This window comes from Lontra canadensis, unplaced genomic scaffold (assembly GCF_010015895.1).
Source record: "Lontra canadensis isolate GAN:19392208 unplaced genomic scaffold, GSC_riverotter_1.0 scaffold4, whole genome shotgun sequence".
Classification (NCBI taxonomy): Eukaryota; Metazoa; Chordata; class Mammalia; order Carnivora; family Mustelidae; genus Lontra; species Lontra canadensis.
Window position 1 is genome coordinate 38,027,864 of NW_022630998.1, and position 15,167 is coordinate 38,043,030.

General features: G+C 39.0%; 1 protein-coding gene across 3 annotated transcripts in view; it reads right to left on the reverse strand.

Moving 5' to 3' along the window:
* Positions 1-2,261: 2,261 nt before the first annotated feature.
* The window catches only part of ARHGEF28 (Rho guanine nucleotide exchange factor 28), a 311,818-nt gene continuing 298,912 nt past the window's right edge, over positions 2,262-15,167 (reverse strand). For all 3 annotated transcript variants that reach the window (XM_032848550.1, XM_032848531.1, XM_032848541.1), the window contains one exon: positions 2,262-2,596. In XM_032848550.1, coding sequence (XP_032704441.1) covers positions 2,433-2,596 — 164 coding nt within the window. In that variant the 3' untranslated portion in view covers positions 2,262-2,432. The remainder of the gene's footprint in view (positions 2,597-15,167) is intronic.

A 15,167-nucleotide genomic window follows, 5' to 3' on the forward strand; every position in this document is an offset into this window, starting at 1 on the left:
GAACCTCAGGTTGGTTCTGAGTTTGAAAAGTAGTCCGAAGTCATGGGTAGGAATACACACTCCTTTTTACTCCTTTATCTGTCATTGCAAGATTAAGTCACACTCACCTTTTCCACCTTACGTAACTCTACACGCCATCATAGCATACACACATGACCACGACCATCTCAGCAGCCAGTGTTTTTGCCCTTCTCTGAATGAACAGAGCTCCAGTTGTGAGCAGGCTGAAGAGAGGTGCAGTACCCCTGCAATGTGGCAGTCCTGATGGAGCTCAGGGTAGCCTGGGCCGGAAGGGAGGGGGCACAACAATCCTGAAGCCTGCAAAGGACAGAGCAAAAGCGTTGCTATCCTTTCCAGGACCCATCTCTAAAGGCAGGAGGAATGTTTCCCTGAAGCTCTTCAGTTGGTGGGAAAAGTAGATCCTTTAGAGGAAACTTATTTATGATGCTGGAAAAATAGGGTGGTGTTCTCCTAGGATTGGTGAATTTCTGTTGGAGCCACAGAATGAGACCCCTATTGAGATCTGAGCCCAGTGCACAGTGAGGACCAGGTGAAAAGGAAGAAGTTTTCAAGAACGCTTTTCAAAAAAAAAAAAAAAAAGAACGCTTTTCAACTTAGCTTCAGGTGAAAAGCCATTATCTTAAATAAGACAGTTACCAAGAGAAACCTATGACTGTAGGTAAGTCACAAGATGTTAAGGCTTCCCCAGGGTAGCTTCATGAAGACCCAAGGTTTGCAGGCCTTGAAAATCAACTGAACACAAGTATTTTTAAAGAACTGTGTGAGGATTCTGAATACCTATTCATATTTTCACATATGGATATTTCCATATCCAGTGTCAGGGGGAAAGGGAGGATATTTACAGTTATGAGAGTAAGGATTTAGACTGAAATATTAGTATGCTCTTATTCAAGGGATACAGGGTTCTGGACTAAGCTTTGTTGGAGCTTTTTCTCTTTAGATGCCTTTAGGAATGGAAGATGCATCTCATAATTTAGGAGTTCAGCTTGGAGGTGAAGTGACTGACTAAAATTTTAATGAGCTATATTCATTCTCAAATATTAGTCTCTTAATTTGTTATTATGATTGTGACCAAAATGGCCAGAAGCAGCAGGACTCAGGAATACCCCCAACAAAGGCTCTTTTTAAAACTACAATTTGACTTGCTCTGGGAAAATAGAAAGTGGGGATTCAACTGGCCAAACAATGGAATCTGGGTGAAATTTCTTCCCTTCCTATCACAGCCCCCTCCTGGTAAGTTTTGCAGTTCTGGGTGACCTTAGTACTCCTTGATCTTTACGTTTAATAACGGGAGATGGTGTTTGTGTGTGAAATGTCTATTTTACTAGGGTCTTACACAGTGTTCAAATTTCAGAGTAAAATAGTGAGGTGAAAGATTTTTGACACAGACCAAAACATATATAATTATTTCTGAAGAACAAACTGAAAACATTTCCTGGTTTATTTTCTTACAAGAGACCCATATTACTCTGAAGGTATGCGAGCTTTCCCTTGGGAGAAAGCACATACAATCAGCAAGCTTCACCCAGAAAGTGGTTTTTGTCCTTAAAGAACTGCATGGCAGAGGTCCTCCTAGCAAGTGGTAGTTGTTCTAGCTCCCTGCGCCTGTGGAGACAGGGCCCTCTGAGAAACCAGGGCACTAATGAAGCCTCACTATTTACATCAAAATGGACTGATTGGGGCTCTGCCTCTGGGCTGTGGTGAAGGATGATGTTCAACTGTGGCTTGAAAACCAACCAGCATTAGGACCAAGAAATTGAGGCTACAATGCACATGGCCTAGGTTCTAAGAGTCCAGATTGTGTCCGTAGCAGAGTGGTTGCCCAGTTGGAACAGGTGCCCAGACAAGACACATTGGTTGCATGGTGACAATAACAGATCACCCCCAGGGAGCGAGCCCTGTGACTTCCCAAAGAGAAGCTAGCATGTAAAAAATGAGCCAAGAAAAGGCCCTTCCTACATCCTCCTCTGCCTTTTGGGGTCCTGATGCCACTCTCCCTAATTACCTGCTGTGGTTGAGAAAGTTTGCCCATCAAAATTATCACTCTTTCCATCCAGACTGCTTCCTCTAGATCTTAAAAAATGCATTCTAAAACCAGATGATGCAGATCTAGAAAATGCAATATGGAATTTTACTCTAGAGTCCTAACAACTTCGAAAATATTTCTGCTTATTCAAGTGAATTTCTCCTCCAGAACTCTGAAATTAGGTGTGATAAGTTAACGATTATACAAACAGAACTGTGTTCAATAATTTAATTGGACTCATGCCCAAAAAAATGAACTTGCAGGAAATATTAAATATTACTCTTAAAGCAATTTGGACACAGTCACATGAACATCAGGAAAAGACAAAAAATTCTCTACACAATGCCAGGGTTTGGTTTTGTCTGGAAAAATTATGACAACACAATTAGAGGTAAACAATATTTTCTTCAGCTCCATCTCCAGTTTCCCCATCTTGTCTGGTCAGTGTCTGTAGATTTAGCTTTGCTTCTGCCACAAACGTCTGCAGCTGAGAGCCAGGTGGATTGGAGTCATGGGGGGTTGGGAACTCAGTCTGAGAGTTGTCCAAATCTGCAAAAGACAGACAACTCAGGTCAGGAGAATCAGCTTGAGGCCTGCAAAGCAGGGGAAGCTAGGACTCAGAGCTCTCTCAAAACCTAGGAAATGCAGGGCCCCTACGGTCAGCCACAGACATAACCACTGAGTCCAATGAGAAGGGAACAAAATGTAATTAAATCAAAGAATTGAATCAATATATCATTAAGATGTGATTGGCTCTGTGTACAGATGTCTCCTATGGCTAAAAATAACCTTTACAAAATAATCCCAGTGAAGTGTCAAAAGGACTTATCACCATTTGTGGGCAGGTAAAACATTGCTACTGCTGAAAAAGGGGCCCACTGACTTTTAAAAACAGGTTCAAGGTCTTAGGAATACAGTCTACACTCTAACTACAGGCAGTGAACTAAAGGCGTCTGCACAGCACCTTAACTCAGAATATCTCAAAGTCAAGGATTGAACTCAAGACTCATATGATAGAGCTGGGATTGTACTGATGTGGGCAAGGGGCGGGGAGAATGGAGTTGAAGTCTTCACCATTATGCAAATCTGTTGAGACTATACAAATCACTTAGGAGTAGCCAGGTTCCTAGGGAAAACTGTTCCAATATCAACTATGGCTGGCTACTGCTGCTGCTGCTGCTTCTTTGTTACCTAGCAACAGCAGGGCATACTCTATTCTCCCTTTTCTCTGGTAAAACCCTATGATATATGGTTTAAGGGACGATGAAAGAGTTTCCTATTCGAAGAAAAGAAAGGTTCTTGCCGCAAACTATTTTCTTTTCCCTCCTTCTGTTGACCACCCTTCCTGAGGCTCAGCTCTATGGCAAAATTACAAACAACTGGCTTCAGTCAGAGCAAAAATCCAAGGGGGAAAAGATGTATACGGCTAGAGCCCACCTGCTCCTTGGTCAGTCATTAATAAGAAGTCATTATAATCATTGCCACATTTTATCCAAGGACTCTATTATTTAGGTGAATACACATTACTGGTAGCATTCTAATGACAAAAAAATTACTTGTATCTTCTGCCCTCCTGATGATGATATTTAGCTATTACAGAAGGCAGGGATCAAGGCCTGGCAGGAACGAGGAGTAAAATGTCCTCACATGGCTCCGTCTTCAGGCATGTGACGCCCTTTGCTACATCTTCTTTCATCACTTCTCCCAGTAAGACGCAGGGCCACTGGGAGAAGGACAGCCAGAGCACAGAAAGCAAACACGAGTAACCTGGCGGAGCTGACTTGTGCCTCTGAAGTGGACCAGGGCCCCAGGGGGAGGAGAGGGCAGGAGGAGGTAAGGCTGTACCCCACAGTTCTGCCCACAGCTCCAAATGCCAGTGGGGCACAAAGAATAAAATTTATTCACCTTTGGGTGACTTGATTTTATTAACCCTGATTCCAAATCCTATACTTCAAGTGCTAGGAACTCACTAACTACTGAAAATATAACTACTTCATGAGGATGCTTCTAACTACCCTCTTGTGCCCAGAGAATGAGCATTCTCTGCCCTTCTGAGCACAAGAGCCATTCTGGGTCTTTTACTGTCCTCTTTAAGCCTCAAAATATTGTAACCCACATTTTACAGCTTGGGAAACTGAGGCCCAGGCTACTTCAGTTCTTTGCCCAACACCATGCAACTAAGATCTAATCTAGATTTGAACTCAGAGGCCACTGTCATTTGCTCAGCTAATCACAGTTCTCACAATTCCCATTTCTCATGGTCATGAAAAGGGCTTGACCATCTTGGCTAAATTAAGAGACCTTGAATGTTTAATACTTTATCCTCCCTAAGTACCACATTTTGAAGAGTCATTTAGCAAAAACAAAATTAAGAAAGACATCCCAAGCTCCTAAAAACAGGCACAACAATTATTATAAAATTGCAAGCCTCCCGTATTTAACCAGGTAAATATGAACCACCACCCGCAGCAATGATTTCTCTCTGAGGGCAAGACAGATGAACCTAAAATGCCCTCTGTGCTATTTTATCACATTTGGAGACAAAGTACGCTTGTCTGTGGTCACAACAGATGTTCATGCTTTTAATTGCTTTCCCCAGCCATTAAATGAATAAAGCCATTTAACCTTTAACAACAAATATTCTGTTTCAGTAGTTGTGTTTAGTATTACACAACCCAAAACACACACACTCACAGCTCAAAACTTCCATATCAGAGGCTGGAAGATTGGAGCACAGTTCATGTAAGCCATTCCAGTGCTGCCTACTAGCCAACAGAAGGTCCAGCCAGGCTACAAGAAATACCACATGGAGAATGAACAACCATCCATTGAATGAGGTGGTTGAGAGGTGACTGGTGACAAATGTGGCCATGCCAGGCACAGTGGAAACCCTTAATCCATGTACATTTCCTTCCTCTGGGGGTGCAAAACATGTAGTAGAGAACCCAAAATAATAGTGAGTCTGGATCAGGCAAGTCATCTTAATGGTTTCAAGAGAAGGCATGCTCAAAAAGAGCCAAAGAACCGAGTGTATATCAGAATTATCTTTTTTTTTTAAGATTTTTTAAGATTTTATTTATTTGACACAGAAAGAGAGCACAAACGGGGAGCAGCAGACAGAGGGAGAAGGAGAAACAGGCTCCCTGCTGAGCAGACAGTCCAACGTGGGTCTTGATCCCAGGACCCTGAGATCATGACCTGTGCTGAAGGCAGACAGTTAACCAACTGAGCCACCCAGGCGCCCCCAGAATTCTTTTATCGCAAGTTAAAGTGTAGGTTCTAGTTCAGGAAGATACAACAAAGAATAAATGGGGGGGTGTGTGGTTTTTTTAATCTCCTGTGCATACAGGAGTACAGAGATTTAATGAAAACTTTTTCAGATAAGAATAAAAATACAGGGGACGCCTGGGTGGCTCAGAGGGTTGGGCCTCTGCCTTCGGCTCAGGTCATGATCTCAGGGTCCTGGGATTGAGCCCCACATCGGGTTCTCTCTGCTCAGCGGGGAGCCTGCTTCCTCCTCTCTCTCTGCCTGCTGCTCTGCCTACTTGTGATCTCTCTCTGTCCATGAATAAATAAAAATCTTAAAAAAAAAAAAAAGAATAAAAGTACAGAAGAACATCTCTAGGTGAGAAACAGCTTTCTGGACCCTAAAGTGACAGACTCGTGTTGCTATCCCAGATGGATGAATGGAGGTCTTTGTGGCTGTTTATCACCTGAAGGGGAACTCAATTTTCTTCTCTTTGTTCTTCCCAAGTTTCCACCTTAACTATTTAGGCAAGGCCAGACAACCTTCTTTGAAATTAGAAACTGTTCCATGATTTCTGATTTTATTATTCCATTTCAACCCTGAAAGAACTCCAGCACAGTAACTATATACTTCTCAAGGTCAGCCACTTTTTCCACACTTTTTACCCAAGAGAATATGATCATTATAGGGAACCCTAAACTGAAAAAAAACATTTGTTAAAATAAAACCTCACTAAGAAGACAGAATTCTTGAAGAATAAAAGTCATCCAATTTTGTGATAAAAATCCCTATGAATTGCTGGACATAAATATAGAATACCTCATTTTTTAAAAAATAAGCAAAGAAATAGTAACTTAACAGAAACATAACCTTGTCAGACATAAAGCAAATGCTATTATAATGAAACAAAACTTCAAACTACAAGGAAACTTTCAATCTAGTGTCACAATACAAATTTCCCTCTTACTTGACCTAAATGATACAATTTGATCTTTGCCATCCTTCTGGAAACTAAACAGAAGGAACATTGCTACCCTTAAAATAAGGACAAATAAGCTGAAACACAGAAAACCCCAAGACCTGGCTAACCCAAGTGGAGAAATAAAGTCTTGGTGCAGGGCTTCCTACCTTTTTTTGATACCCTACAAACTCCATCCTTAAGAAGAAATTTTCTTAGATCCACTGTGGGGTCTAAGTCAGTCTGCTAATGAAGTTTTTAAAAATTCGAAGTCTCCACGATTTGACTGGTACTATTCCTTTTCTCCTGTGAGGTGAGGTAAGAAGCACCCATGCTATCAAGGGACATGCACAGCACCGTACACGGAGAGACACAGGCCAGACCGTTGCCTGAATTTCCCTATTTTCAGCCCTCAGTTGTAATCTGTTGATTGGCATTTGCATTTATCATTTTTGCAATTTGCTCATCTGCTGTTGGAATTTTAGACTATCAAGGAAGAGAATCTGGAATGTAGGATAGCTTACAATCATAGAAATCAGCTCCTGAAAAGGTGACACTAGCAAGAAGCAAAACCAGCCTTCCTTCCATCAGCTCATCACCATTATAATTATTCTGTACCGACTGGATAATTGGTTTAAGACCAGACTATAAACTCAAGGTGTACAGTGCAACCATGTGCCATATTAAAAATGAATGAAGGGCCCCCTAAGCTGAGAGTTGAATGTACTCTGTAAACCACAAGGTAAAATATAACCTTGGGCAAGTCATTTCTCCTCTTTGGGCTTCCGTTCATGAAGGATTTAACTGAAATCACCATTCTGGCCTCTTGAACTCTTCTACTGAGAATTTATAGATCTTTGTTTTGGCTTAGTGATTCACCAAGTAATAATCTCAGGGAGCAACAAATGAATGTATTTTTTAACTGCTTTATGCTCAAGAAATGCAAATTTATTACCTTAAGTTGCATCTAAGAAATGTTTTTAAGGTAATTCCAGACATATGCCCCACCCCTCTTCCTTCATTCGTCATAACAACCTATCTGAGCCCACATAGAGTCCTCGAAGGATAGTATTGGAAAGCTACCTAATGAGAAGATAATGTCCATAGTCAAAACCTGCATGTGATCTTCCCTTCAAAGAACAGCAAACTTAAGAGTAACTTGTCATGAAGAAAATGTTTGTGTCAAGTCAACAAGGGCCTATCATTTAGATGTAATGTAATTAATGTAATATTTGCCTTTTCTGGATTTTCTGAATGGAAAGGCACTTCAAATCATGATAAATTTGAAGCTTTATTTAAATCTTCAAGCACCAGTGTAACTTTCATCATAAGGATCAACTGTGGAGGTCTAGACTTTAACTCAACAGTATGGCCAGTGGCCAGGCACCAGTGGCCCAGTGCTACAAAAAGCACATTGAATCTGCTGTTGAGATCATAGACGATGACTTGCTCAGCCCTCTGTGTCTCATCCCATTCCATTCTCCCAAACAGAACTCACAAAACAGAGCTTCATATCTTCTGAGTCTTGGCTCTGTTCTTGTTTATTTTAATGAAGTGTTCTGACTTGTGCTTCTTATTAGTATAACCTTTGTGCCTGTTCCTAAAATCAAAATTCACACTTTCCTAGAATAACTCCACCTCAAAAAATTTTGGATTCATGTTCCAAGTCTGCAAAATAAGTTGTATTCCCTACTTCATGACTGATTCATGCTTACACTGTGAAACATTTAAAAAATAGTTTCCTGATGGCATTACTGGCAATCACTATTTTTTCCCAGGATCCTTAATGCACAGCATTTTTCTTCTAATGGAAAACACTTACTGTACAGAGATTGAGGTATCTTCAGAGCAAAGGAAAATTGGTCTATGTCACTAATTTTGCCAGACTCCACTTTCCATAGTGAGCCACAAACGGGATGTGAGCCTCTGGCATGAAAACAAACCCTGAGTTGGTATCTGAAGCCAATGATCTCAATTACTGTCATGATTCCTTTACTACTCCTCATGTACCAATACTGCATCTGAACTCAAATAACAGTGCTCTGGGGGGACTGTGCATGTGTGGGGTGCAGGAAGAAATTTGTAACATACAGAACCAAACTGTTGTCTTTTAAATTGTGACTGTTACAGCTGGACTTTATTTTCTTATCAGTAATTAACATACTTGGAATCATCTGTGAGTTACATAGGTGGCACTGACAAGAAACAAAGCAACTGGAGCCATTGATACAATGAATATTAACACAAGACATGTTACAATACACCAATCCTGTTATCTGAACTTTGCCTTGCTCTCACTCTCCTTTCTCCCCAGAAGGTGGCAACGGTAAGGACTCCTGACTTTCACATTAGCAAGCCTCACAGGAGGATGGGGCAAGTGCTACTACCTCCCCCTCTTTAGGAGGCATTTCAAAGTGTTTCTCTAAGATACTAATAGGTATTGATGATGAAAGAATCCAGTGGTCAGGTAAGTCGATGCAACTCTGGGTAAATCGAGTTTATTAAGAGATTTCTTAGAATGTTAACAGGCTCTGAGAGGGGAAAAGAGGAAGTGGCATCCCCCAAGCCCAGGGAGACTTCTCTCACGGGGTGCTTGGCAGTATGTGTTCCATGTGACTAATTTGGGAAATGGTACACTAGAGAAAGATAAATATATTATAGCCCAAGAAAAAGACAATCAATGACCAAGATGCCAGAACAAATCAGGGGCAGGAAGGTGAAAATAAGTGAGGTTTTCCAAATTTGGAAACTCTTAACGCTGTATATAGTGTCCGATGGTGGACCCAGGCAATAATCGTCAATGGCTGCTAAAGTTAACAGGAGAAAGGCAGATGGGGAACCTTATAATGAATGGATCAAGGTGACAATATCTTAACCCACAGATCAATTTAATATCACAAAGAGACACATATGGTAAGCCTCAGGATGCAAGAGGAAATGTACATTATGTACAGTATAGGAAATCTACTACACTATCTTTATGTGTCAGAAAAGCCTCTATCTAGTCAAATATCAAATACCTATTCCCAACTATGCAGTTTACAGGAAATACAGGGGTAGAAGAATATGTTAAGTGACACTACAGAAAAGCAATAAGCAAAATTCAGAAGGTAGGACATTAAAAAAATTTTTTTTCTGGAAAAAAATGTCTTCAAATAAACAACTTAGTCTTTTCAAAAAATTGTAAGACTTTTTAAAAAAGAGGCAGAGAAACTTTAGACTAAAAGAGATTTAAGGGATATACAAACCAAATGCAGTATGTGAAATTATTTGGATCCCAATTCAAACAAACCAAGGAGAAAAAACTGAGACAGAGAAATTCAAGTACTGACACTATGATTTTGAGTCAAAATTGTTAGAATTTTTTAGGTGTGATAATGATATTGTGATGATGTTTAAAAAAAAAAACACTCCTTGTCTTTTAAAGAAAGATACTGAAGTATTTTAAGATGAAATCATAGGATATCTTGGATCTCTCATGATAACATGAGAGACAGAGAAAAGAGCACTGATGAACCAAGATTGGCTTGACTGTGTGTTGGTCACCATTAAAGCTGAGAGTTCATTAGGCAACTCGACTTTTGTGTACATTTGAAATGTCCCATGATACTTTTTTTAAAAGAAGACTTTATTTATTTATTTATTTGACAGAGAGGGAGAGTGAGAGAGGGAACACAAGCAGGGGGAGTGGGAGAGGGAGAACCAGGCTTCCTGTTGAGCGTGGAGCCCAATGCAGGACTTGATCCTAGGCCCCTGGGATCATGACCTGAGCTGAAGGCAGACCCTCAACTGACTGAGCCACCCAGGAGCTCCCCATGACATATTTTTAAAAGTCCACAGCTTTACATATACATGGACTATAAAATTATAAAACGTTCTCTGTTATTCCAACAGTGTAGCTTCTGTACATCTGGTATAAATGGAACACTGTGGCAATAAATTAGAATCCTCCTCTGGTTGTGGAGTGTGTTTTGATCAATTTTAATGCAACTGTATGACAAGTTATTGGCAAGTATGTGTATTTAGGTTTACATCTATTTAGAAAGATCTACAATTTATATGAATCTATTCCATAAAATAGATGAGGTTCATTTGAGTTTATAGCTACCCATAAAAAGTGATACAGATTCAAGCATGGTCCTTTGCTTTTGCCTAGAAAATCTTACATTTCCTAAGTGAACTATAATTCAGAATAGATCTTTTATACCCTGGATGTATTTGTGGATGGCAATGAATTGACCAGTTTCTCTTGGAATTTAGATTTCTATTCTTTAGCCTTTGAGTTTACCTAAAACTAAAAAGTACATTTAAGAAATAGAAAGCAGGGGTGCCTGGGCGGCTCAGTGGGTTAAAGCCTCTGCCTTTGGCTCAGGTCATGATCCCAGGGTTCTGGGATGGAGCCCTGCATTGGCTTTCTGCTCAGCAGGGAGCCTGCTTCCTCTTCTCTCTCTGCCTGCCTCTCTGCCTACTTGTGATCTCTGTCAAATAAGTAAATAAAATCTTTAAAAAAATTTAAAAAAATAGAAAGCAAATGCATCTAGTATATTAATATCAAAGTACTATATATATAAAATGTATTATATATATTTTGACAATATATATTTATATATTGTCAAAGGAATTAGTTAATATATGATTCAAAAATTTTATCTACTTAGAGTCCTGAGAATCATCACTTTGGAATTCTTATGTGTAGAAAGTAGTTTAAAATTTCATTTAGTCTAGGGGCGCCTGGGTGGCTCAGTGGGTTAAGCCGCTGCCTTCGGCTCGGGTCATGATCCCAGGGTCCTGGGATCAAGCCCCGCATCGGGCTCTCTGCTCAGCAGGGAGCCTGCTTCCTCCTCTCTCTCTGCCTGCCTCTCTGCCTGCTTTGTGATCTCTCTCTGTCAAATAAATAAATAAAATCTTTAAAAAAAAAAAATTCATTTAGTCTAGGGTGCCTGTGTGGCTCAGTCAGTTAAGCCTCTGCCTTCAGCTCAGGTCATGATCCCAGGGTCCTGGGATGGAGTCCCATATCAGGCTTCTTGCTCAGCAGGGAGTGTTCTTCTCCCTCTCCTTCTGCCTCTCCCACCTGCTCATACTCTCTCTCTCTCAAATAAATAAAATCTTTTCAAAAAATTTCATTTAGTCTAATCCTTGTCTTCTGAGCAGAATCAAACCAAGTGTGTCATCAAGGTAGAAGTGCATTATAGGGCTCCTCTTTTTCTGCCAACAATATTATTTGACCTTGAGCCAAAAACCTTCAATTGTCATACCAATCCACAATGGTAGGTATATTATGGAATAGGAGCGGGAGAGCCTAATACAAATATAGACACAAATCTAAGCTGAAAACAGAACTCTAGAATATGGGGCGGGGGGGGGGGGCAGTGCACCTGGGTGACAGTTAAGCACCCAACTCTTGTTTTCAGCTCAGGTCTTGATCTCAAGGTTGTGAGATTGAGCCCTGTGTCCGGCTCCATGCTCAGAACGGAGTCTGCCTCACATTCTCTCTCCCTCTTCCCCTCCCACTCATTCTCTCTCTCTAAAATAAATAAATCTTAAGGGAAAAAAAAAAAAAAAACCTCATGTACACAGAAGGCTGAAGAAAACTTCCAAAAACAATATTTATCTTCATAAAACTATTGAAAAGACATTCAACTACAAAACAAAAACACAATTCCATAAACTATCAACTATAAGAGAACAAATTTCTTGAAATTAAGAATATGCTGGCTGATTAAGAAAAAAAAAAAAATGAAGAGCACCTGGGTGGCTCAGTCAGTTGAGCCTCCAACTCTTGGTTTCAACTGGGGTCATGAGCTCAGGGTAATGGCATCAGGCCCCCACATTATGCTCTGTTTGAAGTCTCTCCCTGTGTCCCTCTCCCTATTCACTCTCACACTCTCTAATAAATCCTTTAAAAAAAAAAAAATCAATGGACTAGTAAGAGGTTAAGGACAAGAAAATCTCCCAGAAAGTAGAACAAAAACATGAAAAAATGGAAATAGAAAAAGCAAAAATCAGAGGACCCAAGAGGTCCCACTTATAACCAGAAATAGTTTTAGTAAGATAATAATGAACAGAAGCAGATTTTAAGGAAAATTTTCCAGAATTGAAGGAAATGTCTCTAGATTGCAAGATCCTAATGAAAAACCAGTAAAAATGGCTTTAACAGAAGACCATACTAAGACATATAATACAATTAATCCAAGAAGGGATAAAAAAAAGGGATAAAGAGAGAATTCTAAAGGTTTCCAAAATTAAGAACAGGTCACAAAAGATTAGAAATAAGAATGCATCAGACTTCTCAATCACAACAACCCAGAGAAGTAGAAGAATCCTTCAAAACTCTGAAAGAGAATAATTTTCCACCTAGAATTCTAAGCTTAGATATCTTACAAAACCCAAGTACAAAAGTAACAACAACAACAACAACAAAAATGGAATAAAAAAGACCTTTCAAACCAGTTAATTGGGAAAAATGTGCTTTCAGAACAACTTCTCTTAGAAAGTTTGGAGGTCAGCTCCAGTAATTAAAGGAATAGGTCATAAAAGATAAAAAATGTGACTGAGAACATAGGATCCATCACAGGAGGGATATGAACGGTGCTCCAGGTAACACCTGCATAGCAGTCCTGGACCAACAAAGACATACTGCAACAGGAAGACAGAGGATCCTAGAAGGGAAATTTCAAGGAAATTTGAAATGAAGCTGATAGATACTGGATGTGTTGAGTATGTATGTATAAACTAATATTGGTCAGTTACGGAGAGGTATCAGAAATTTGGAGGAAGACATAGTGGAAGGAAGGAAAAAATACGCAGATGAAAAAGCCAGATGGTTAAAGACTCAAAAAGATAGAACAGAATAGTCAAAACCAACATTATTTTAAGTAGCTTCTACACTAGGTTGATTTTTCTCCATCTTGAAAGAGCTCAGCTCTCACAAATGTCCTCTTCCAATCTTAACGTGTCCATATATAACTGTAAATATGATTTCTCGGAAAACTGTTTCTCAATGTACAAAACATACTGAACCCATTTGAAAAGAATAAATGTGCCTTATGTGCATAAATAAGACTAAACACTTGAAATTCCAAAATCTGCTGTGAGGAAAAACACCTTTATAGTCAATTCACTGAAGAGGAAACCCAAAAAGCAAATACATACAAAAAGATAGTAAATCTCACTAGTAATTAGGGAAGTACAAATTGAAAGAATGTGAGTTACCATTTCATACCTATGATATTGGCAAAATTTAAAAGCCTAACAATATGAGTGTTGGGGAAGTTCTGGAAACCTGGAACTCTCATATATTGCTGAGAATTATAGAACTTTAGAGAGAAAACAGTGATACCCAGCAAAACCAAAGATATCCTGACCACTTTTAGGTATTATCATGTAAATAAACTCTCATTCATTTGCACAAAGAGAATGCATAAAAGGATGTTTACTGAGAGTCATTTGCAAGAGGAAAAAATTGGAAACATCCTAACTGTTCATTAGTAGGGTAATGAACACGATGGTGTTTATTCCTATAAGGGAATGGCACACAGCAGTTAAAATGAACTACCTGAGCTACATATATGAATATGCACATTTAGTGAAAAAAAAAAAAAAAAGGTTGCAAAAAAGGCATATACATTATGTATTTATATAGAAAAATAAAAACAAAAAATAGAAGTTATTTATGTACACATGTGTGTAGTAATAGCGTAAGAACATACTATAGAAAGAATATGCACCAATTATAGATATTGGTTAGCTCTAAATAGGAAAAAAAGGAAAACTAAGAAGCAACATTGTATCTAACATTCTAAAAAAAAGGCGAAGATATCTGAAGCAAAGATGGCAACAGGTTAACATTGGCTAAATGCATTTTTTCTGTAAGTCTGAAATTTTTTAATAATTAAAACTTTTAATAAAAAATACATTAAAATACACAGCAACCAATTATAATATGTAGTTTTTATTTGGATTCTGAGTCAAAAAAAGAAACTAGGAAAAGTACACACACACACACACATACACACACACAGAAAACAATTAAGAATTTAAATAGTGACCATATGTTGATACTATGGAAGTTTTGTTCATTTTTCCCTTGGTGTGATAATAGTTTTAAAAGGGAGCCTTATCTTTTACGGATATATACTGAAATGTTATGGATCAATAAATGTTGACCCATGATTTTTAGATACTGCTTCCAAATAATACTGGGTGTGCTGGGAGTTAAGCTGCTGGATGATACACGACTGGCCATATGTTCTTAAGTTTTTCAAGTTGGGTAACAGTCACTGTGTGGTTGTCATACTCCTGTTTAATTATGTACATGTTTGAAATTGCACACAATACATTCAAAACAGACAAAAAATGTCAAGTTCAATGTTTAAATCAAAATTAAGATATGCAAATTCCAGAATCCCTATTAAGAAATAGGAACAACTGTTTAAGAGTGCACTGAATTAAATGACATGTAGGTCTCCAGCTCAGGGACACAGAACTATTTTCACGGCTCTGAAGTCCTCTAAAAGATATAAAGACCATGGATTCCTAAGTACCCCATGCCAATTAGACGGACTTTCTGGAAACTGTCTGCTTCATGACCCTACCCACACTGAAAGAGTTATGCCTCTCATTTTGCTGAGAGAAGTGAATTCGTTTTTCTGCCAGGTGAATAATGCAGGAACTCAACTTAGGAATTTTAATGCTGCATTTACTTCTTCCTGACTCCGTTGAGGGAAAGCATCTGTTAAAATTCTTGAGCATACAAGATCCAGTGTTTCTTATTAAAACAGAAGAAGGCAAGCAATTAAATACATCCAAGCTAACTAGTTCTAACTACTTTTTAATATTATTACTGGACTTCAAAAACACTGGTATCCAATTCTTTAAAGGTCTAAAAATGAGGTTTGTTTTTTTTTTTTTTTTTG